We start from the raw sequence: 26,385 nt of genomic DNA on the forward strand, positions 1-26,385 counted from the left end.
TTAGCTGGACTCAATGATCCTTCTGGGTCCCTTCCAACTCAGACTGTTCTGCAAATTCTGTAAATTTATCCTTCTTAGCCCAAAATCAAGAACTAGAGAGTGCAATGTATCATAGAAAGAAGAAGGTAGGGTGAATGAGGCAGAGAGGGTCTGCAAATCTCCCCCTCTTCTGTTGAAATTTTCCCCTCCGATATGTAGTATGTGGAAGGTAGCTCACATTTTAGTGCTCAGTTCTACAGTCCTGGCTGTTTCTCATTCAAACAAGCACAATTTGTTGGAAAGATCAACTCTTCTGTGCTTTGTGTCCTCTGAGCACAGGTGGTTATGCAAAGACATTCTCTCACACCTTGTGTCACTTGTTAAGGTCAGGACTTTGTCTTCAGGATTACTTCTTGCCTCATCTCATATCCTTCTAAGGGGCTTCCAAGGTCACTTGATCAATGTGTGGGTGGGATCTGCAGGGGGAAGGTTCTCACGGGGGTCACACCCTGGTAAAAGCCAGCCAGGCAGTGTGACAGGTACAAAGGAGCCACCGGTGTGCAACTGAGCAGAGTCACCAATATCTGGATTCAGAACTATAAAAGAGACACTGAAAGGATGCAATTGCAGAAATTGCATGGGGTTTCTAAATGCAGAGAAGTTTTGTCTTTGGCCCTTCTTGCTCAGTCCTTTCAAAGAAGCAAAGGAGAAATCAAGGGCCAAGGTGAAAGACAGTGGAGGAGGGGCTATGTGGTTGTGAACAATAGCCAGCATACTCATTGCCAAGGAGTCAGAGAAGAAAAGAAGCATCATCAATATAAAAAGGCTAAGTATATATGTGTATATATGTATCTGTGTCTGCAACCTCAAATAGCCAAATTTCAAGTACCACCCTTAGCCTGCTTTCTTACACTGCAGCTTGTCTAAGTTTCTAGGACAGGAAGTTAAAAAGATTTCAAATTTAATTTTAAAGAATAAATATGTTTCAAGTGTAAAATATTGAATATAGCTTTTGCCTGACTTGTGTCCTGTGGTCACAGATGATTGATTTGTGGGGTTTTTACTCTTTTCTTGCACACTCGTGGCTGCCTTCTGGCACATCTGTGTTTGTCAGCTGGCCAAACCAGTTTAAAGAAAGTGAATTGGTTGGGAAGGGTGAGAGGAAAGAGAAAAAAATAGGTAATTGAGAGGCTATAGTGACCTCAGTGCCCTGTTGTTGGAGTCTGACCCAGCTTTCCCAGAGACAAAGCAAGATCTATAAAAGATGAGGGAGGGAAGCTCTTTCAGATTCTTACTCTCCTGGTATTCTTTGGTAGAGTCTGCTTGCTTTTATCAGATGGTCTGGGATTTTGCAGTTTGTACCAGAATAAGCCTATTAAAATAATTTCTTTTTGCTGATATAATTATTTTTTTTTTTCCCTCATGAGAAAGGAAAAAGGCCATCATCTTTTTCCCCCCTTGCATTAAAGCTTGTGCTGAGATTTGGAATAGCAAACGGGAGTACCCAAGAGATGCCTGGATACTGCTTTTCTCTTTTATAATATACTCCTCATTTACCAAAAATATCCACATCCTTGCCAAAGAATACCTTCTGAGAAAGATAAGTCAGTAAAAAATAAACCTTCCACAATGACCCTGTGTACTGCATATGGTCCTTAGCAGTGAAAAATAACATGAAAAGGGCATGCTGGCTGTGCAGTGGCCTGTTTGGATGTCTGTCCTGCACCTCCCAGGGCTGGTAACACCTGTGGTTGCTGACAGACAGCTTCCAGTTCAAGGGATCAGATCCTTAATTCAGTAGGAAAAGAAATCTCTCAACTTACTTCTCTGGTTTAACCAGAGTAATTCTGAGTGGTGATTGCTAGCTTCAGGGGAGACTGGGAGAAGATTAGAAAGAATTTTTACAAAATAGTTTGCATTTATATTTACTATGTACTCTTGTAGTACACAGCTTTCAGGTTTTTTTTGTTGGTGATGTCTTTACTTTCAGGTCTGAGAGACTTAAATTCAAATAGCATTTGAAAAGATATTGGATCCCAATGGATAAGCTTAATTTTTATAAAGTTTGGCAAGTATATGCCCGGTCATTACAATGCAGTGACTTGCAGCAGTACATCTGATCCAGCCAGTTTTCTTATCCTTGGAAAAGGTCTGAAGACACTTCCTACTGGTATTTTTCCTGTACTTAGAAATTCAGCTCAAACCTACCCCCCTTCTGGGGTAGGCTTATTGTGGACATTAATTCTCATCTGTCAAGTACTTTCTTAAAAGTGTGTGTCTTGACCTGATACAACTTTTATACATTACTGAAGCTTGCATTTCCAATACCTTGCAGTTATTCTGCAGGTTCTGTTCTGTTTAATTTATAATTAGAAACAGGAGGCAGCATAAAGTTACATTATTTGAATTTTGAACTTCTATCACATACCAAGAGGTTTCTTCTGCCACCAAGAGGTCAGTTTATTAGGAAAAGAGATCTAAGGTATGAAATATGGAGCCAGCAAAGGTTTCCCCAGTACTGTAGAGAAGGCATTTCCATTGAACCCATCAGTGCATGGTGATTTCTCTAACTTATGAACTTAGGATATAGACTCTGGTATCAGCAGGCCACTCATTTCCAGAAATAACTAGCTCATTAGGGAGCAGAAAGGCTTTCAGCAGAGAGGACAGATCATACTTACAGATTTATGTACTCCATGTGTGAAAGCTCAGGCTGGGGCCTCACAACCTCTGCTGCAGAAACCGCCAGGTCAGCACCAAGTGATAGAAGGGCTGATGTCTGCACTTACCATCTTTTCCCTTCAAAGCATTCAAAGATGTGGTTAGCTGAAAGGGAGTAGTACTTGCTGTGTCACTTGTCTGATATGGCTGTCTTCCTCCAAAAATACCAATACATCCAGTGAATCCCAAGATAAGATTTTGCTTGCTGCAGGATATTCTTCTGCCTTCCTGCTTCCTACTTGACCACTTTCAAACAAAAATAAATCTTAACTTTTATTCTCCATTCTACAAAAACTAGAGAACAGTTGTACAAATTCAGTTTTCACTGAAATTAAAAACAGAGATGTGTGCTGCATAAAAGGGGAAAGGCTGTTATTTGGATTTGGGTTTTGCAGAACATGAGCTTTAGAGTGGGCTGTGTCTGTGTTTGTGCAGACCCCTACATGCAGTGAGTAGAACCCCTGACTTTAACTTCTAGAAAGTGAAGCAGGCTGCATCTTTGAAGCTAAACTTATTCTTATGAGAAGATGCTAAGAATTTACGTTAGTCAAATATCTTTGAAATTTGTGGTACAGATTTTATGTGACTGATACTGATCAGGCCACTTGAATAATTTGTGTATGTGCATACAGAAGGCAGAATTGATGTCAGCATTTGTCCATGCTGAGAAAGTGTGAAGAAGCCTTCAGAGTTTGGTGTAACTACTTCTGGAAAATATGCCTGGTGGTTTCTGAAACACAGGCACCTGACACCACTTTTGCTTGGTCAGTACTTTGTGTATAGAGATGTTCTAGTAATTCAAAGTGACAGCCCTTGTGTGTGTGCTAAGCACACATGGGGACACAATGTGAGAGCAGCAGGTGGTGTTTGATTGCTGATACTTTTCAAATATAAGAATATTTCAGCCTTGGTGCTCTGACTATTGAATTAAAAGAGAACTATTGTCTCACAGCCTGCTTGTCACAGCTGCAGCCAGCAATAATTAGCTGTGCAGCTATGCTTTTTAGGTTTTTTTCCATTAGTGCTGTTATTCTGTGTTTGATTTAAAATTATAAAATAGCAGTACTGGCTAGGTACCTATACTCAGGATTGATGGGTTTCTGAATGTCGACTGCACTGGGCATGTTGTTTATCTTCTGTGCCACATTCAAAGATCCCCTGAGCAGAGACACATTCATTCTGTGACTGTTAATTTAAAGCCTGCCATCCTGGGGATTGTGTTTCTCCATCGCACTTTGAAATTATTGAGGTTTCTCAGGCCCGAGTTCTTCTGTCTTTCTTTTTTAAGTTTGGAGAATTACAAGAGATTGTTTCCACTCCTGCTTTGTCTCTCGCCCCCCAGGCAGTCTGCCTGTCAGGGCTCTGTGATGTCTGAGTGTTATTGTTTCCATTCTTACAGGGGGGTCTCAGTAGCTTCTTTGAGAGTGCCTCTCGCTGAAAATGCTTGAGATACTTTGCATTCAGGCCTTGTCTCTGTTAGATGTGGGGGAGAGGCTCTTCGGGAAGGACTCAAAGACTACTTTTATCAATTGCTAAGACCTGCTAGGGAAAATGTTCAGCCAGCACCATCAACAGAGGTTGATTGTATAAATTTTGAAGTCTTCCCAGTTCTTTTTCATCAGCAGTATTCTAGATAGCTCTCTCACCATGTGCCTATTTGGTTTCACTGTTGTTTTTTGTTTCTTTTTAACCACCGGTTACCCAAAGCCTTGTGTCAGTGTTTTAGCTGTGATGCAGTCATAGCCAAAAAGCAAGAGAACATTCAATAGGTGAGATGATAGAGCTTTCATAGAAAACTCATAAACCCCTTGGTGATCAAGCTCTTATTAACACATTCTTCAGGGGTTCCCAAGGTGGTAATTTTTCTAAGGGAATTACTCTCAAGAGAGACATCTCCTTCTCCCCTTTCTACCTCCAATTTTAAGCCTCTTCTTGAGATTCTTTTTCTTCATCCTCCTGGCAGCAGGGTGTCATGACTTAATGCTCAGGGAAGGTGAGGGCAGTGCTGTGCTTGGCAGGCTGCTGCTGGGGCATTCGATGGAACTTCTTGTCACACTGACAGCAGCTGCTGGCTTTCTGACATCAGCCAGTCTTTGGGCAAGGGGCTGGCATAGCACAGACTGGCTCCAAACTTTCAAGTTAGGGAAGAAGGTACCTTGAAAAGAGTCAGTAGACATTTCTGTCAAAGCCAGGTGTCCCATAAGTGAGGCTGGGGACAGAGTTATACAAACAACATAACACTGAAAGGTTTATCTAGTCATCTATTTCATATCCCAAACCAGCTTCAATAATTTCTACAGTTCTACAACTGTTTTCAAATCAGTGAAACACCATATTTAACTAGGAGATTTTCCTGTAATATTTGTTCAGAGAATGACCAGCAGCATAAATTTGCACGTGCCCAATGAAAATGGGCTTGCTTCATAACTTGCTTCGTAACTTAAATTTTGCCTATCCTCTCTGCTTGCACCGGCATCTTTTCAAATTGGTATATTTTAAAACATGAAAGAAAACCCTTATATTGTATTAATTAATCCTGTTGCATGATAAAACCTCCAGCAAATGCAGTTGATTGATTGTGTGATCTTATGTGCCAGGCACTGGCTGTTATTCATAGCTTTAAAAAAATCACAAATTGAGTTAGAAATGTCTCTGGTAGAGCCTGGGAGTTAGAGAGCTTAATTTCTCTAGTTCGTGGAGGGATTTGTTGCATGACGAGGAGTGTGTTGTTTGTTCTGAACAGACTTCACAAAGCTGCTTATGATTAAGACCACATGATGTATATTCAGTTCTCAACCAACTTAGCCAGACCTTAAAATATGAGGTTAAAATTTTTCATCCTATGTATGGAATAGGATAAAAAAGGAAATGAACTTTTGGTCAGCAGCAAAAAGCCAGCATTTGTAGCACCATTTGTGTTCTGAAAGAGCAAATCAGACACAAGAACTTTTGTCTCAGAACATTTTCTAGCTTTCCTGTTGCAGACTATAGAGTTTGAAGAAAGGATTGTGTGCCAGAAGCAGGAGCAATTCCTTGGGGTGTCAGGGCACAGGGCAGGACTGGGAGACACCAGGGCAGCCCCATGCATCAGGGGCCTCCCTGGGGATGGGGCTAGGCTGAGGTTTGGTTTGCTTTCTGAAGATGACCCAGGCTGAGTTATGAAGAGGAAACTGTGGATAGGCTGTGTCTTTCTTTTTTGTGATACTTTCTGTACTGAAGGCAAGATAATGATTTTATAATGATATGTAGTGATAATAGCATGCTAAATATCACCTGCCTCTTCAGCCAGGGCATGAAGATGCAAGTCTTCTTCACTTGCATCTCTTTTGCTTGTGGCAATGAGCCAAAACTCAGCATAGTTGGCTCAGAGTTACCATGAGTACCAAGGTCTGGTGCCCAGAGTCTGAGATCTCAAAATGTGTCTTAGATCATCCCAACTTGAAAAATCTATCTCATCTCAAGCACTTGGGTCAGAAGTGTGGGTAACTCCATTGCTTGGATTCAACACTTGAATATCGTGGGTTTTGGTGGAAGTAGGGTGCTAGAGAGCATCAAGAATGTGAGGACACAAGTTGGCTGGAACTCAGCCACAAGTGTCAGGTGGGGGAAAATGTAGAGTATATCTGATTTTTCTCAAGGTGCTTACAACTTGCTAGTGTGTTTTCCTCATGCCTTCATTAGTCCCTTTTGAAGGCTGCATATTCTTTTGACCACAGGACAACTGCAGTCGTGTAACATTGTGTACCACTTGTGTAACAATGGCTAGCTTGAGAGCTTTATCTCAACACGGGAGTACCAATGGGAGATACTTCTTCACAGTGCTTCTGACTCTGAACCTTTTGCTCAGTTATCTTCTCTGAGAAAGCAAGAATGCCCCCAGTTTGGTTTGTTCAAGCTTTTAGAGTAATTTGGACAGCTCAATCTTTCTTTCATTCCTTTAAAAGAAGATGTGATCAATGGGCTAAAAGTAGAATTAAGAGTTACTTGTCTGGATTGACTGTTTGGCTCAGGTGTACTTAAATTAACTTCTATTATGATCCAGCTGAGGAACTAAATAAATAATGGAATCACAAAATGGTGGTTAGTTATGCTGTCAAATGATATTAGCTTCAACGTCTTCCTACCTGTCATCTTTTAAGCTCAAGAGAGAAACATTTTGAGTCATTCACAACTCAGAAACAATATTTTGAGAACATCACTTTGCACAAATGCCTACAAGTGTGGCTCTATAATATTTAAGATTTCTGTGTTTATTTTGCATCCAGATGAGGAGAGGCATAAAGTGAACTTGACACTTTTTCAGTTACAGAGTGGTCTGAGGAAATATAATGCTAGATATAATTAGAACACTTAGTCAAGTATTTTTTAATGATTATGAGACAATTGAATTTACTGAATTATCTCAACCCACACTGTTCTGATACTATTAATTTGCCTTAAATAAGTTGAAGCAATGCAATGCACAGCAGCTATGCTTGCTGTGCAGCTATCTAGTCATTAATAGTTCATTATACTTTTTAATGTAGATTGCCTGTTAGTATAATTATGATCAACTCTTTCCTATACTAAAAACTCATAATTCTCTGTGCTGCTGCTGAATAAACTACTATGGTGCTATCCACAGGTATATGAATGCTAAGCCAGGACAATGTACAATAAAATAAATCAAAATAAAATAAAATAAAACTTCAGAAATATACGATTTAGTACAGAAATATATTATTCAGTAGGAATTCTATGAAATTTATGAAAGTTTTAGGCACAGAGAGGGTATCCTCTAGGTGACTCATATCTGCCAGAGAAGACATTTGAGTAGATATCACTTCATTTTTTTGAAGTAGATTATGAAACAACCAGAAGATTTAAATCCTTAAGCAGTGCTGGAAGGAAATCTGAGACAGAATAATGTTAGGAAGTTTCTCCGTGGACAATGGCATTGACCTCACATTACAGTGTTCCATAGTGGAAAGAATGCTTTTAATAGTAATTTCTACAGTTATTTACTTTTCTTATTGAGAAGTTGCCAAGAGTTTTGGTTTCAGTGATTTTGTGGGAGCCTGCAGCTTGTGCCACCTGATGCTGTGTACACAGTAGCTATCATTGCCCTTCAGGGCATTATTAGTATGAAGGTTATCACAAAGATAATTTATGCTTTAAAAATGCTTTGTGTGTGTTTTTTTGTGTAACAAAAAGTTTGATTACAAAGTTCTTTCAAGCTGTCATTTTTTAAAGCTGGAAGGCATGACAAAGTGTAATACAAACCCACCACAGTGCATACTTAAATAGTCTGACAGATACTTCTTTGTGAGAGCTCTGAAATTGAAGCTCTGTAATAGTCCTTTAAAAATTCAGAAAAGGAATTGTCAGTACCACAGATATAAATTAATTATACCCTTGTCTGCTTTTATTTTCATCTATGTTCTAAAAGCTCAGGAAGTTGACAGGAGAAAGATGTCACTTGAGATGCATGAGATGTGTTACAGGACAGCAGGAACTACAGACTGTAGAAAAGGAAAAATTCTTAGCATCACCTATGTGAAGGCCTAGTGATTAAATGCAAGCAATGTATAATAATTCTGTTTATATAATCTCGTAGTTAAAGGGGTAAATAAACTAAAAATAATTTTCCCTTTGAGACATCAGAACTCAAAGGTTCCATGCTCATAATGTTTTTAAATGTTATTTAAGGAATGCCTTTTACTCAGAATGAAAACCAGAGAGAAGGAATAAGCTCTGTTATAAATAGTGGTTTCTGTGCATTTGCAAAAAGGAAAAGAAGTAACCTCCTGGTTTGCTAAAATCCAAATATACTGATTCTTCTGCCATCTCTTTAAAAGGTACTGAATGTACTCAATAGATCTGACAGGTTAATTCTTCCACTGGTTTTACAAAGGTTGCATATTTGATTAGGAGTGATGCATTATATTTCTCTGCTTGACTGGAGCTCCTGATATTAACAGGATGCAGGAATGTGCTTCTGCAAAATACTGAGAAGAAAAGCTGAAGGCTTTCCACTTGTGCCATTTTTCAGATGATTAGATCTGAATGACACTGTTGTAATATTTCTGTCTTAATAACATCTTCTAGATTTATACTTGCTTGGACAATATCCTTAATTTAACCTTCATAGTAACACAGAGGAAAATATATTGTGGTTTAGATATATATATATGACACAAGTATTATGTGTAAGAAATTAACTTGATGGTTAACATAATGATTAATTTCATTTTTCCAATGAAAGATGTGAAGAACGATCCTTTTTAGAGTGTTATTACTGTTGAAATGATAATGGTTATTTGTGGTAATTGTAATTCAGAACACACTGAATGTTATGAAAGTCTCCCAAGTAGTATGTTTAGAATACTTTAGAGTCCAAATTCTAATATCTTAGAATACTTCAGAGTCTAGATTCAAAAGTAGTGCTTATAATGAGAATGAAAGGAAGTTATGTTTCAGCAGCATTTAACTGCTGAATATGTCACTGTGGGTAAGGATTTGATGAAGCAGTAATTTTTAATTGTACTGTCTATAAATGGATACATTTTTGGATGGTAAATAAATGTTTAATGGCGTGTGGCTAACACTAATCTAAAATCCATTGTTCATAAAACTTCCAAGAAATTTATGTAATTGTTTTAATAATTAAATATTTAAAATTCAATGATTTGAGAGTTTTTATGTCTATTGCTGTAGATTAAAGTTTTGTGTCATATCACATGTGAATTGGACATAATAGCTTACAATTATTATATTCCATTTGCTGGAGAGGTGCTTTGTAATTCATCTACAATTTCTGTGTTTTTTGACTTTTATTGACTTTTATTAATGCTATTGATCAAAAATTGGAGACAGCAACAAGACATATACTTTGGTTATCTTCTCTGGAGCAATACTGAGGGCCAATCCATTGCATAACACTACAGCAAATTGCTTCAAAAGGGTGTTTCCAGCAGAGCACTGAATAATGTAAAAGTTTAAGTACCTATTTAATTGTACATGATCCTTTTGAAATGCCAACTGTTCCTTTTTTTAAAAAAAATGTTAATTCAGAATGTATTAACAGGAGGAAATTTTATTAACTCATAATATGAAAATTCCTATTTGTAAGAGAAGGAAGGAGTTAATTTTTGAAATTGGTCTGTTATAATGAGATTGAGTCGGATGGTTTGTTAGATTTAAGAAATCTTTTTTAGTCATCTTTCATATTGGAGGAGATGCAACAAGAATCTTCACTGCTTAGATGTTCCCATTAAAGACTACAAGTTGTTTTTTTTAATCAATTTGCTGAAGTTTTTCTTTTCATGGCTTGCAGGTTGTGTTATATCCAACATCCAATAGCCCAAAGTCTCCTGATCTGCATAAAATGATAGTTCCCAAAAACAGCCAGGACAGTGACCTGAAAATTAAACTGGCAGTGAGAATGGATAAACCACCTCACATGAAGCACTGTGGGTAAGTGTCCATTTCCTGGCTGTCTCTATTTTATTAATTTATTATTTTGTTTCACTGTGCCTGTGTTTTAACAAAGTGTATCTAAAATCATAAAGTCTGTAAAACATTATAAATGTGTGGAACATTTCTTATAGTATGGTATTGTGTTATATCTTCATTTTACACAAAAAGTTCAGACAAGTCAGGAATAACATTCATTTCAGAAGTTCAGTGATGTGTAAAGACAGATGATGAGCTATGTCTGAAATGCAGAACTAAGAGTACAGTCTCATTTAGATACTGGTTTTGAATGTTGCAATTTATGGCACTTTGTTAAAGAATATTTACTAGAAACATATTTTTCCATTAAAATAAGATTAATTATATACCTGAATAGAGTGGTACATGCCACATAATCTCCATTCCCTTTCTCTGTTTGCTGTATGTTTTTTCTCTTGGAAAAAAATTATGTATGAGTGCTAGTTTAAGGATGTTTTTCTGTCTAACACCAAAACTATGTGGAATAGACTATTCATGAAGACACCTCCTTTAACTGACTCCTTTAATAGTCTAATTGACTATTTCTCAGCCCACCTAGAAAAAGAGGTAATGTTGCTGACAGTAAGCAAGTTTGTATCTTTTGTTATAAAGCAATCAATGTACTTACTGTCCATGCTATTTAGGTTTCTTTTTAGTCTTCTCCTGTTTGTATTCTGCCCGTTGTATACAGGCAGTAATTGCCAAAATTTCCTGTGTATGATGCTTTCTGTAAAAAAAGAACCAAACTGACTTACGTTTTGTCAAAGTGTTAATCAGTTGGGCTTAAATTTCCCAGGTATCAATCTCATCCCTCATTTAGGTTCTGTGAAACTTAGACACAAATGATTAGGACTATAACAATGAGACTTGCTGGATGGAGACCTGTGGCTGGTGACCAGGAACTGTGAGGAAAGAGAGGGAAACCAGTCATGGAGTCACTGGGGGAACTGGAGCTACTGTGCTTGGAGACTGGAACTGAGATGAGAAAACTTCAAAGCATGGCAGGAAATACATAAGGGAAATGGGATAATGTAGAGAGAGCAGGAAGACTCAGCTGACATTAATAAATTGGAGTAGAGAGGAGCTGGAGAGAAAAGTGCTTGTACTAAAGCATGATGCCCTCCTGTCCCATTCATTTGCACTCACCAAACACCTGTGAAATGGTTTGACAATGGTGGCACATCTTTGTCTAGATCCAGCCCACTGGTGTGGATTCAGTTCCCTGCTGCTGGAAGGTATTCAGCCTGCTGCAGTAGTGCAGGATGCAGGGAGGCACGGTGCTTGCTGTCCGCCCTCTTCAGCAGGCTGCTCAAACAGCAGCCATGGAGGCAGGCGGACTCGAACCACATCAGCAAAGAATGATGTACAGCAGATTCACCTGCACAGCACCTGGTTCAATTGCAAACTCCACCCTAAACATATCAGGGGGTTATGCTGCCATGCACCTATCCCAAGCAGCTAGGAGAAGTTCCCATTTTTGATCAGGTCACTGGTAATGCTAGGCTCATGCTTTCTGCAACCCCAGTTAAAGTGCAACTGGATCCAACAACAAGGAGAAAGCTCCAATGTTTCCTCTTATCATGCTCCTGTGTTTTCCCAGAGGCTGTCTTGGCAAGGAACTGTTCTTCTGGGGTCTTCAGAGGGTCTTCCTAACCCCCCCAGTTCAGTTTTCCATACTGGTTCATATCAGTAGTCTTGTCTGACCTTTAAAGAACCCAAACAAATATTGTTGTCAATAATTTAGTTCAACCATTATCCCTTCCATCTGCTGCTGATGGTTGCTTCCTCAGATTGATTTTGAATACTCATTTCCTGGCACTGTGATTCACTTCTACATTTTACTTCAGGGTCACTGCTGTGACTATTCTCCAGGCAGATACTGTAGTTCTTTGCATCAAAAATGCTCTAGATCAGTCATCATTTCCTTTTCTTTGTACCTGTTAGCTATAATGATTATTACCTAGGCACTTGTTAAGGAAAGTTAGGGCACCAACTGTGCCCTGTAATGTTCGGACTTCTCCACCATTATTATATGTGAAATGAAATAAAAATTTAATAATTCCTTCAATAACCATTAAAGAGATTGATGAGGTACTGTAGGAAACACTGGAGTTGTAGTGAGAGGAAGGAAAAGGTTATTTATTTGGAGGGAAAAGAACACCTGCAAGTAGAATTGTTAGTGTGAACTGTCAGGAACTATTAATGTTATGAAGAGCCATCATCCAGGCACTCCCTGCAGCCTTCTCTTGACTTCCTGGGTAAGTATAAGTATTAAGTGGTCATTTGCTGTTTTTTCAAGAGGGATTCCCACCTGCTTCAATGAACAACTAAAGCAGCTGTGGTTCTGAACTGATACTGTGTTATCAAGGAAATCTGCATTTGTGAAGAGACTGGAAACATGTGGTGGATGATGGGCAGTGTCATCAGAAAGGCAAAGGAATAATTTGCAGTTAAAATAGTTGAGGGTTGCTTGGAAGAAACTGGCTTTTATTCCCATTTGTGCTGCACTTCCTTTTAAGAGACTGAAATGTTTCCACCTATAGTAACTGATGGTATGTTATTTGTTTTCTGTGTCCAGTTTGATAAACTGGAATCTGATTTCATAGGAGTGCATGCCACTCACAGCTATTAGCTGAAGTCAGTGGAAATGGGGCTTTAAATATTCATTGTGCTGTTCAAGTCCAAATAGCCTAAAATTAATATCTGAAGCCTAAAACTTTTAGTATTTCAGTTGTCCTGCTGTCAAGGGAAAATGGTATGACCTCCCAGGATCATACACATATGAAGGTGAATCTAGGGAAGCATCTTGTAGGAAAGCTTCCCACACTCCAGAGGAGCTGTGGGAGTGGAGATATTGTCCTCTGCTAAGCAGGGTTATAACAGTGCCAGGCTCTGCAATTCCCTGGAAAACCTGCACAATATGGAAACTCCAGTCTCTCTGTAAAGCAGTGTTTGCATAAAACATAATGAAGGAAGCCATAGGATAAAATCAAGTGCTAAAGAGCTCAAAGGCAGCTGCTGCTACCCTGAATAGTGAAAATGACAGGGAAATTTTTGTCTATGTTTATTTTATTATACTTTATTTTATTTATTTTATTGCTAGAATGTTGTCATATATTTAAGTACAGTGTCAGAGAGTACATAAAAGTAACAGATATAAAAAGATGACAGAATGTGATCATACTTTCTCCTGGAATTTCATCATGTCAGCAGTTGAATTTTACAACCTTTATAACAGACTTCTAATGTAGTTAGTGTGTTAGTTAGCTAAGTTCTAATTCTTCATTGCATTTTTCAGAAGCATCTCATGCTTTATCCTTAACCAATGTTTGAGCTAGATAACTTAAGTTTTCTGTATGTCAGTTAACAAACTAACATACAAGATCCGTGTCTCTCATAGCAAAAGAAGGCAATCTGTTGGCATTACATAATGTTTTTCAGATGAGAGTCTCAAAATTTATTCAGAGTTAAATTCAAATTTTATTCTACAGCCAATTGCAGAAAGATGGGTTTTAGCAGATTAATACTTTATCTAAGATAATTACAGTAAAAGGCGGCTCTTTTAGATATGGGAAACGTGCCCAAGTATTTCAGGTTCTGCAGAGTTGGCAAAACCCACAGGCCCAATCTAATGGTGGTTTTCAATTTTATCTCTTCAGAAAAGTTTCTCCTTTTTAAGACTGACTTTACTTACTAAAACAGGGGATATGCTGGAAGGTTTCAAAACTTGTCTTGCATTTGTGCTTCAAGAATATTCAATTCTACAAATTATACTGTCTTGTACTAAAGTCACAAATAGTATTCTGGACTGCAGCACCTTCAAATCATGTTCTCACTTTAATTTCCACAGTCATAACCAAAAATTGTATTTTAAATTAGATTACAAAGTTAAGATTTTTAATTATGAATTATAACCTTTCTAAGAGCAAGAAATAAAAATCTTTATGACTCAACACTACTGTGAATCTCAATTGAAGTTCATTTGTACTTCTCATAAAAAGAGGTTTATTTTTACATTGGCACGTTCATACAGTTAATCTAGTGTTACTCCTCTAATATGACTTCTAAAAAAAATTGATCAAGGAAACAATTGATGTTTTTTCAATGTATTCTGTTACATGCTTTAAAAATGGAACACTATTATACATCTTACAGTAAACATCATCTTAATACTTATTTTACATTTTTATTTTTATTCTTGCATGGAAGGCTCTCAAAGTGGGAATTGACTTGACTGATTAATAACCATCCTTTTCTATCTGAATCCTGTCAGTTCATTACAAGGCAAAGCATTCAGTTAGTCTGAGTAGTTACAAGGTAAATATCTCTCATTAATGAGAATGTGTAGAACAGTTCCAATTATTGGCAATTCATTATATTCCAGATTCCTTTCTCATAATTTGTATTGTATTTGCTTTCTCACAGAATGTGGTAACCTTTCCCTTATCTAAAATGATGAGCACATACCAGATACTTTTAATCTCCTTTATTTAGTAAAGCAAACATCCATACAAAAGAAGGGTTTTTAAATTTCTAATATTTTTTTTCTGTTGCAATCTCGAATCTAAAACAAATCATCAGTGGAAAGAAGTAAAATTTGAGCTAAAAACTTCCTCTATAAAATGCTAAAAGCCTGTTTCTCTCTGTTGAGTTACAATAGCAGCATTAGGGACGTACTACTTGCTTCAGGAAGGCTCAATTGGATCTCCTTAATTCCTAATTATATTAAGGTTGAAAACCCCAGCAGGACAGGTTAATTGACTCAAGATATGTAGGTTACTCTAAATATCTTCTCTAATGCATGGGGGCTTTTTGATGTGCCTTTGCACATCTGCGTGCATTTAAATCATGCATTATTTTAAAAAGTAGATTGTGGGCCTGTTGAGTTGTATCTTAGCATAGCCTAGTGGTTACTAAAGGGTATTATTCTATTGCTTCCAATCTAGAAATAAAAAAGAATTACTGAGATTTTTTTGAAAGCTTGCTTTAAAAGGATCAGTAATGCTCAGTGGTGTTACCACAAAAAGAAAAGGAAATAATAACATTAAATTAAATTCTTATTAATTGAGCAGCCTGAACAGGACAATATTACCAGGTGGTAATATTTAGGTTTGACTTCCAAAGTAAAACATTTCAGCCTTGCTCTTGTTCTGAACTTTTTCCAAGATTTGAAGGGCAAAATCATTTCTTTTATGTTCTGTTTTGCTTCCTGCTATGACATGTTGCATATAGAAAGGATGTACTTTTAATTTCTTAAACTTTTTGCTTATTTGGAATAAGCATTCTACAAGCACTTAGAATTTTCTCTCTTTCTCTCATCTATAAGTAAAATATTTTGGTGACTTCTTCAAAATTGTGGTCTCCATGATAATAAGGAATTTGTGTAAAATTATTTTTCTCTCACAGCTTGTTGATGTTTTAGGTTTTGCTTTGTGTTTTTTTGTTTATAATTGTATTTTGAGAATATAAATATCACCATTAATTTTCTAATGCTTTAAATTTTTTTCTCTTTTGCACTTGAAATTGGCCTATATGTTCTTAGGAGAGCATTTATAAACAGTAAATATAGCTACTGGTCCCTGAATGTGACTGAAGAATCATATTTCTCCTCCTGCTGCTGTATTTTCAGAACTAAAGGAAATCTGTGCAACAAATGTTCTGGTTAGCAGTCTTCTAAGATGTGGAATTAGAGGAAAAGTAATTTATTCCTCTCATTTTTATGACATTCATCAGCCCATCATTAGAGAGGAAGGTGAATATAATCTGGATTGCAGTTGAGTGGAATGAAAGACAGGAATAAACAGAGATCACCCAAGGTCACGGGTGATTTGGTGACAAGGCTGAGGATAGCACAGGGGTCTGCTGGCTTCTCAGTGGTAGGGGCTGTCGTGTGTGCCTGTCACCTGGATAAACCGCAGTGACTGCTGCCACTGAGCTCATAACTCAGCTGAGAAGAGCCACGGGGGCACTGAAGTCAGCCAGAATGAGGGTGGTGCCAGCTCTTACGGGCTGTTCGTCCATGGTCACCCGGCAAAGAGCACGACAAGAAACAGAATTACCTTTACAACTTGAAGATGCGTAATCTGGGTTTGATCTAAAGATGAGATCTGCTCCCACTAATATTATTTCAGAAAAATATGGAAGGTGACTACATTGAAATTACTCTATTGTAATTCTGGGTTACTTGTACAGATAAAGATGTCAGGAATACAATCGCACTTCTCCTAGCAAGCGCAGCAAGATCCCTGTCGCAGATAAGCCTTTATAATTTAAAATGTATCAATCCTTAATCTCTGAGCCAAAACATACAAATATGTCAGAATAACTAAAAAAATTTGTTTTACCAACAGTAAAGAGATGAAATAGAAAGATTTTTTGCTGATTTAAAACTTCAAGTTTAATTTTTCTTAAATGAATAGACGTAAAATTGCTTCAAAGTGAAGGAAAGTGTTAGAAACCTACAATAATACTTTAGATGTTTCTAAGATCTTAGAAAATCCTTGCTAATGGTTGGTACTATATGGTAGTACGAAGTATAGACTTCTTCAATTACTACTGCTTTCTATGAGATGAAACTTTGTATACTACTTTTCAACAGTTACTGAAAATATGTTTCTCCTTAATGATTTTCTCTTTCAAAAGCAAGAGCGAATTAATTTCGCTTTTTCATTTCTCATCAACATAGCATAATTTCTTGAATCAAATGTTAAAATACTCAAATACTTACCTAACTACAGCATTTCTTCATCTACATGTGTAAACTCTTCTGGATCCCTTTATAGTATCTGATTCATTTTTCCAAGTTTGTGTGCTGCCTGTCTGGTTGTAAGCATAAAGTCAGCATAGTAGCACCATCTAGCTTTCTGTTTGCTGCTGTTGCATTTCTTCTTAGAAAAGGGTAGCAGAGCAATGACTTCAGCTACTGCCTCAAAGAGCAGGGTTGTCCATTGTCCTTTGGTAGAATGCTTAAATTTTGGTTTGTGGATGTCAAGACCAGGAAGCGTAGGAGAAGTCAGATGGGAGCTGTTGAGTTTCTTTAAATTTTAGAAGCTTTACATAACATCAGATCATTTGGAATTCTTTTCTGATCATTTAATCATATAGCCTCACTATAGCAGCCAAAAAATTCTGTGTTTAGGCTATGTAAGCATTCTCTGGCTTTTCTCATAGCAACTACTAGGTATGGTGGGATACCCTGACACGTTGGTTTATCAACGCTAAGAGACTGGCAATTGAAAAACAGAAAAGGTGCACTGGAGGTAGTAAGGTAAACTTTTCTCTATCCATATTTCACTCAGAAGATTAGTTAGTATCTTTATCATTTCTGTTACAACTACTCTGAATTAGTCTCAGATAAGTTCAGAAGGTAAATGTTTCTAAAAATGCCTGAGAGATTGCCCACTGCCAGCATCCGGCCTTCCAGATTTTTTTGAGATGACCAGCAATCCATATAGATTTTTCATCTAGCTTTGTGTCATTTCAAACTCCTCTGTGAAAAGATAATGCTCAGCCAGTCTTCCTCATGTGTAGGAAAGGGATGTTTACCACAAAGTAAAGGTGTGTTCTTGTTTTACAAACCAAATAATAAAACTACTCCTGATTTCTGTTTGTCACAGTTGTTGCCTAGTGAAATCTTGCTACATGTTGAAACACTGTGGGGTGCAGCAGTCTGCTGCAAGGTGACCCCATCACAGGTAGTGTGTGTATTTATCTCAGCTGGGTCTAAGTAAAATTTAGTCACTCCCTCTCGCTATGATTTTATATTATGCACAGTGTTTCATGTCTGTCCTGTTACTGGAAAATGGGATGCAACAATATTCGCTCAGTCTAGCTGGCCTCTAGTGCCCAAGTTTTCCAAAGAACCTTGTTCTAATCTACCCACACTGAGAAACTCTTTTCCAAAGAGTACCTTATAAGCTAATGGGGATGTCTGGAATACAGAAAATGAACAAAAGCATGTATCTGTAAAGGGAATTGTCTCATAAAGAAACTTATTTGTGAAGTAAGAGTTGGATATTTATTTTCCTCCTCTTGAGGAGGTCATGGGACATGGTAGCAGAGACAGGGAGACATCATAGTTGACCAAAACCCAGAACAAAACCCAAAAATTGACAGAATGATGCCAGTACCTGCACTACAGAACTGTTGGGGTCACTGACATGTTGACAACATCTCTGAATTAGAGTTGGCTCGTGTTCAGATTCACTGCCTGGACAATGTGACCTTGTATTTGCTTGCCATATACTTTTGAGACACTCGGTGAAAGACTTCATTGTAATTTATGACAGGAAGGCATAATGAAATATCAGAGTTTCAGCTGGGTTTATTTGACTTTAGAGACAAAAGAACCTCAGACCTCAAAGACCTGTGAACCTCCAAGTTTCATTTCCCAATCCATGTTCAGTATACACCTCACACGACAATCTCCGGTTTGATCAAGACAAGTACTGTAGCTGTAGGTGGCTCTGTAGTGCTGGAGTAAACTATTAATGCAAGGTTTTCACCACTCATGGAAGATATGATGAAATAGGCTCTGTTTGAATTTCAAACACAATTGACTGTTGAAGAAAAAACCGTGATCAGCACCTGAGATATGCAACACAGCAAATACCACTGCATATTCAGGAATGCCTGCTCCTTACTTTACATCAAGGTGTGCCAAAGTGTCATCTAACATCCAGCACTGCAAATATATGTGTAGAGGATATTTTCTTTACTCAGTGAAAAGTCCCAGAGAAGGATATGTCACAAACTGTTATGAAAATATCCTGGCTGCAAACTTCAGAATACTTCATTAAACCTAATCACTGCTGAGCACCTTGTACTGGAAAAGACTGGCATGGTTGATCTGTAAGGTAACTACAGCATGAAGTTAACATGATTCCTTTGAAACCATAAGAGCTCTTAAAGAAAATTTAAAGAGGAGTAAATTTACTTTCTTTTCAAGAGTAAATCACAGACAGTTGCTGACTCTGAAGATCCAAGACCCTGAGACTCTGAAGACAAGCATGTGGGTATCCCTTTCTGCAAGATAAAACTCAAAACTGCCAGTACAAAGTAAAATCATATATTTCAAAGACTTCCAACATTTCAAATGAGACTACTGCAAAAATAACAGAAAATTTAAAAAAATAAAGCAGTGAACTTATATTTCTGCAAAAATACTGGTCAAATTTTGGCCCCTAATTAAGAAACAATTTTAAATTTGGTGCAAAAGCAATTTTTTGTTTATTTTGTCTGAGGGACAAAAATGTCATTCATGTAGGTGTAACTATCTTTTCTTGCTAAATTCTGACAAACCTTTCCTCTTTTTAACATTCATAAAGGAACATGCACTTGTGTATATTAAGGTCAAAATTTCCTATGTATGTTATAAACTGCACTTCTAGTGGTGTATGAAGGTGTTACTATTATTATACCAAGGTGTCTAATTTGAGTACTTTCTGTTTCACTACTTTGCACTTCATGCTGATATTTCATTGTGCTAAATGAATGTTAGCATCTTGCCACGGAGTAAAGTGCTAATGTAATAACTGTCTTCATTTAAACGATTTCACTATTACACACTTTTGCAAAATCAATTTACTATAATCAGTTACTTTTTTAAAATGAAATTGAACTTCATGAAAAAATGACACATTAAAATTACATTAATGATTGATTGGATAATGATAATGGGTTAATGCAAAATTACTATGGAAGAAAGAAGCAAAAGTGTTTATCCTGCTGCTAGATCCTTAGAGAACAGATTATAGCTATGAGCCTGATTTTCAGTGCTTCACACAGTAATTGCTTCTGAGGAGGCACAGGGAATCTTTGAAGATCTTAATGATATGCCACTGCCACTTTACTTGCTAAAAGAAGCCAAGAGAATCCTAATTGCCAAGAGAAGCATTACTAATTAAGGTGTCATTCTTCATTTATTTCATAGTAATTAATCTGAAATATTTGTAAAAGCTGAGATATAAATTTAGATCCAAACTCACTTAGCTTAATCACAACAGACTTCATGTGAAAAATATCTATGGGTTAGGCAAGGTTGATCTTGCCTAACCCATAGATATGTAAAACTTAAAATATTTATTTTCTTATTAAAAAGTTTGGTTTGCTTTTGCTCATAACTTTTAAAAAAATGAAATGAATGAATTGAAAATGTTCTGGCTTTATAAATATGTAATTTATATTTAAATTGTGATTCTGCCCTCACATTAAAAAATTGTTAAAGCTGTTTATATAAGATGTTTCTTTTTTTATATTTCACCTGAAAACTCCATACTTCTGAAATGTTAAAATGAGTTTTCTTCAGCTCTGTGATAGGCAGTGATGCAGGTTCAATTGTATATGTATTATCTTTAGATAATAACTGCAGCAACACTTGTTCAATATCTTCTTGCCTTCACTAGATGGAGTATGCATAATTGGTTAGGCAGGGAAAATCCCCGTGACCAGTACTCCATATGTGTCAAATCCTTCTTTGGCTCAGCTTTGCTGAAATCCTATTCAACCTCACAAAAGAAACAGTTGGGGTGAGTGGTCATGCTAGTACCTGTCCATTTCCTGCATACTGGTTTTTGTACCTTGTTCTCTTCTCAGCCTTCTTTAATGCAGTTATTCACATTCTCCCTGTGATAATGTGAGAATATTCACATCCTCCTTTTGGCATGGATTATCTCTTATGGTTTACCTAATGGTGCCTTGCATTCATATATAAATGCCAACCCTTTTTCCTCTTGTGATGTATTGTTATCTCAGAACCTATGATCAAACATCTCAGTGACCCGTAGAGCAGCTGGGTAGACATTTCTAGTTTACACTATCAATTTTTATTTTGCAATTCTTAAATTTAAAGCTCTTCCCATCTCAACTTCTTGGTCTTTGATTGCATGTGTTAGGAAAAAAAAGAGAGAAAAACTTTGGCAGCAATTCTCAGTTCATCACAATAGAGAAGAGGTCATTTCCAAGCCATAAAGATGGTGATGAGCTGTGCTGCAGCATCACTTAGGACTTATCATCATAGTTCATGGGACTGACTCCAAATTCATGTCTTCTCCACGTGGGCCAATTTGAATGCAGCATCACTGCTGAGAGAGCCCAAACAGCTGAGTACCTTCTAGCAAGAGCTGCTTGTTGCAACAGTGGGACAAGATTCAGCCCTGTACCAAGAAGGCTAATTGCATGTGATAATACAACCATGGAGAGAAAAGAATTAAAGAATTAATGGTTCAAAGACAAACTGGGATGGGCTGAGGCACGTATGAAGGATTTTTAGCCACTGATGGCTACCAAAAATATGTTATCCAATAAAAGAGATGGTAATCTGGGAGACCTGAACTCTGTTTGGCATTTGTTTCCTTGGCTACAAAGGGAGCCAAGTGTGAAGTATGCCCAAACAGATCTGTGCAGAGACTCAGTGGTTGCTGGGGATCTGGTAATCACCTCATATGCATTTCTGGTGATGTAGTTCAATCTTTGTCCTGTCTTGTCCTACACTTGCAGCACCTTAGTGGCTGGAATCTGTGAGGTACACTAGCTGAGCACCACAGCTGATTTCATTTAATGCAAGAGGAGTCTAGTTCACCTGCTACAGATCATTTCTGCAGAGTGAACCAAGTGCTGCAACTTTGGGGAAAGGAAGGGGGTTTTCTTCACAAACACACTCCTTACTCAGACAAATTTAGCAATGAAGGTCTTTAGGTACTTGATTTCAGTACCTGAAAGGGGTTGGGCCAAACTGGGCAACCTCTTCAGTTGATGCCCATGCCAAGGGCTCTATTAAGGCTTCAGTCCTGGAAGTACTTGAAATACATGTGTGAAATCTTGCATTTGTGCTTGTAAATATTTGCTTTACTGTATTTAAAAAAAATATAACAAATGCAATCTAAATAGTTTTGCCTGTTACTGGAAATGCTCAAATTAGAACTTTGGAAAGTTATCAATGTGGAAATATTTTTTTTTCCCTATATTTTCATTAAAAATAGCAAAGCTGTTACTGAAAATAGATTTTAAGTTCATTAAATTGTAGGGGAGGAATTGAAGAAATACTTTGATTTGTAACTGGGTTTTTTTCCTAAAACACTAAGTAATAACTTTTAAGTTTCATTTGCATGTGTTTTTCCTGCCAAGTAAGTAGACTAGATGGGCTGACCAGTCAATGCTATGTGGATTGATTGTAGTATTAAAAATTAATTGTTGTCATGCTGTAGCAAAATGCATGCCTTATTAGGTCATCACAGGGAAGATCATGAACTGAGTAATTTCATGGATATGAGGTGAAATATAGGCAGGACATTTTTTTGGTTATGCATCATTGGTCTTACTAAAACGAAAGCATAAAGTAGGCTGTTTATTTTTAATGCAATAAATGATAAAGAAATTTATATCAGAAATGTTCTAAAAATTGCAGTAATAAGTTCAGAGTATCAGGAACTTCACAGTAAGTCTACATTGTAATGGAGGGTACTCTGGTCTGACTGAAAAGTTCAGGTTGGCTTCTGCTGAAATTTTTTCATGCTATTTTTACACAGTTCCCATAGCTTTGAAAAAGTATCATTCATAGCAAAATCTGACTTTCAGTTTTGCTTGAATTTGCTGCTCTGTAAATGCATCCAGAATATGCTGACAGTATCACTAGAAAGAAATTGCGTGCAAGTATTCCTGCTTTATAACTTATTCCAGAATTATAAATGGTAGATTCTATGTGTTCTTTTGTATTATACTTTTGTTTATTTTAGATTACATTTTTTAAATTTTTGCCATCTAAATTTCTTTTGAAAATTGTCCAGAAACTTCCCTTATGTGCATGAGTCTGTAATAATGGAGATGTAACTGATTATGATATTCATTACATTATGCTGTACATAGTCATCAAAGCAATGTTCTTATTTTCCCAGACTGAAGGACCAATCATCATCTAAATTGTTTTAGATTTTATTTATATTGCTTTATTCTACTACAAATAGCACACATATCATGCAGGTGAAAGATGCAGTTTATTTATTAGCCTTTCTCATCAGATGATCTGAGTTGTTTCTTGATACCATGCACTCATCTGTAATATTGAATTTAAGAGAGAGTTATTTTCACCTGACATACATTGACTCTGCATATGGTCTGGCCTGGCCTGGCATTATTTCTACACCGAGAATGCCAGTCCTGTTAACTGCAAGGATGAGGGCATGCCACCTACCTCTTATATCCTTCTGTCTCTTCTGCTGCCCATCTGTTACTTCTAGGAATGTAAAGTTCACCTAAATTTTGTCTTTTGGAATATAAGCCTTTACTGAATCAAAGGTACTTATGGCAGCAAAATTATTTTCAGGAACTAAAAGTATGTGACCAGTCTAATCCACCCTGTGTGTTGGAATGCTGCCTCAGAAACTGTAGAGTCAGTTGTGCTACTGTGGGTCTGAGGGTGGATTTCAATTCATAGTACATGATTCTTTATGGGCAAAAATAATTCTAACACAATACTGAATGTAAAGGGAGAGGTAACTTTTTATAAATTAAATTAAGTGGTTTGTTGGTTTTGTTTCTTTTCCACAGTTGTATGATTTCAATTATTAAAGTATTGCACTTATTTTTGACATAATACCAGAGCCCCATGGCCCTGTACTACTCTTGTTTTGTTCAAATAGGATGTTTGTCTTGGCCAGCTCCCTTTAAATAGTCCATGTCCTGTTAAAGTCAACACAATTTTGTTGGCAGATCAATACTGTACAATTTTTTCAGAGGCCTTGAGTATTCTCATCCCCAAACAGGCATCACCTTGGTAGGCTGGCAGTTTCTGCAATGTCATCAGTTTAGTGATGCTTTCCCTCAGACTTATGCACTGTTAGATCACTTGGTCTTTTTTTTTAAATAAAACCCGAAGAACTTATCCCACACTACAAATGGTCTTTTTTGTGTGCTTACCATCACAAACGTGTTTTAATTTAATCCCATTTTAAATGAACTTTGTGCCTGCTCAGCAATGTTGCTCAAAGCCCCATCTAATCTGGCCTTGATCACTTCAAGGGGTGGGGAATCCACAACTTTTCTGGGAAATATTTTTCAAGGTCTCACCATCCTCACAGGAAAGAATTTCTTAATATCTAATCTAAACCTGCGCTCCTATAGCCTAAAGCCATTCCCCCATGTCCCATCACTACATGCCCTTAAAAAAAGTCCCTCTCCTGTTTTTTTGTAAGCTCCCTTTGGGTTCTGGAGAGATGCTCTAAGGTCTTCTCAAAGCGTTCTCTTCTCCAGGCTGAACAACCCCAAGTCTCTCAGCCTGTCTTCATAGGAGAGGTGCTCCATACCTCTGAGTATCTTTGTGACCCTCCTCTGGACTCACTCCAGCAGGTCCTTGTCCTCGTGTTGGCAGCCCAGGGGTTGGACTCAGTGCTCTGGGTGAGGTCTCAAGAAAAATGTATGTATGTTAATTCCTGCACTTGTATGTTAAATCCTGTTCGTGGTTTGTCTTTGGAGCATCAGAGACCTGTAAGACTGCCTTTCATGCTGCTGTTTGTATGGAGTAATCTGGGGACAAATTGGCTGGGGAAGGGTTCTGGTAGGGGTAGGTTTGAGTTCCACCACTAAGTCTCCATTGGGGTCAGACCAGCTTCCCTCTCCTTCCACATGGAGAGCTTCTCTGATAGTGTTAGAAGATTGTAAGCCCACAACTGCTGTCTGCTTTTCTTCATAGTTTTTTCCAAAGATGAAAATCGAGATGGCTGTGATGAGAGAAGTATACCTTCTCCTAAATACACCACTAGGTACCCTTGCTCAGTAAATCAATGGCTTAGAAGTTACTATTTTTATCATGGGTTACTGCATTTGTGATTTTAACTGCTGATTTAAATTTTGAGATAATTTTAGGTTCAAAGTCTTAAGTAGAATGCACTATGTCATAGACCAAGTGAAAGAGAGTAAGAAACTTGGCTCAGTTTTTAGTAGTGAAGTGTGCCTAAAAATGTACTCACAGCAGGATAGCTGACAGCAATTGTTTTTTCTAAATCTGAATGTTTATAGCTCCTTTTCCATCTGGTTTAAAGCCTTAGTTTTGAAGGGCAAGGTAAGATCCGAAGCAAAAGTCTAAAGATTTAAGAGTACGGAATGATTCTTCTTAGATTAAGGGCAATAGGCTGGGCATTGTATCTCATTTTACAGATCCTTTAGTCAAGCCATTTAGAAACACATTCTGAGTAATGAAAACATCCAAATGAAATTGGAGCTATGCAAGCAACACATCTGGGACAGGTATTAAATACTACAAATATTGCCAGTAGCTGAGAACACTTGCTAGGCTAAGATCTTTACAAATGGTACATATGTTACAGTTGGGGTTTTTTTTTATTCATTACTGATAAAAGTAAAAAAAAAAAAGCTTCGGAGGAGGGAAACCAACAATATCTGTAAATGCAGCTTTGACAGGGTTTTGTATCTTGAGAAGCAATGGATCCATTTTCAAACAGAAAATAACTGTGATCCTTAGATTAGAATTGAATGATTAAGTTAATAAAGTAATCATGTAATATAGAACTTTATTGTCATTATAGAATGTGGGTGTTCAACTTAATCACGTTACCTTCATTTTTAATTGAGCTGTATATAGTCTCCTTAATGGAAGGCTTGTTTTTTTTTCCTTGCACACTCAATATATTTTAATTGAACACCTGATTCTTGCCATCAACACATTAACATCTGGACACTGTTTTATGCATATAGATACACTGATTAAAACTCAGCAGAGAAGTAGATAATGGGAAAATAAAATGACAACATTGTAGAACATTTTCAGCCATTTTTTTTATTATGTATTGTGAAGCTTTTAATTATCTTATTCATTTAATTAGTCCCACTGCTTAGGTCATTTTTTTTATTGATATGGCATGTCAGCAACTTCGCTAATTGGCACAAAATGGCATATGACTAAACTGTCTTGTCTAGTTTGGTCCAAAAGAATTTCTTACATTTCTTCACATTCCTAAGACTTTTTATTTATTTATTTCACGATCTCTTCAACAATATAAAAAATATTTTGACAGAGAGTCTTGATTTAAAATTTAATATTTCTCTTCATTCTTGTTTCTGAGTAAAAGAAGATTCTAAAGAAAACATTTTTTCTTCCTAACATGTTTTATCACCAGAAAATAACACTACATTTTGTAGCTTTTAAAAAATTTTATTCTTCAGAGAGAAAATTATTTTAAAGCATTTTTTTATCATTAAGAC

The 26,385-nt window shown here is 37.1% G+C and overlaps 1 protein-coding gene across 22 annotated transcripts in view; it reads left to right on the top strand.

Annotated features, from left to right (window-relative positions):
* CADPS2 (calcium dependent secretion activator 2) overlaps positions 1 to 26,385 on the top strand; it is a 281,050-nt gene that overhangs the window by 135,320 nt on the left and 119,345 nt on the right. For all 22 annotated transcript variants that reach the window (XM_015627846.2, XM_033514317.1, XM_015627830.2 and 19 more), the window contains one exon: positions 10,016 to 10,155. In XM_015627846.2, the coding sequence (XP_015483332.1) occupies positions 10,016 to 10,155 (140 nt within the window). The remainder of the gene's footprint in view (positions 1 to 10,015; positions 10,156 to 26,385) is intronic.

This window comes from Parus major, chromosome 1A (assembly GCF_001522545.3).
Source record: "Parus major isolate Abel chromosome 1A, Parus_major1.1, whole genome shotgun sequence".
Lineage (NCBI taxonomy): Eukaryota > Metazoa > Chordata > Aves > Passeriformes > Paridae > Parus > Parus major.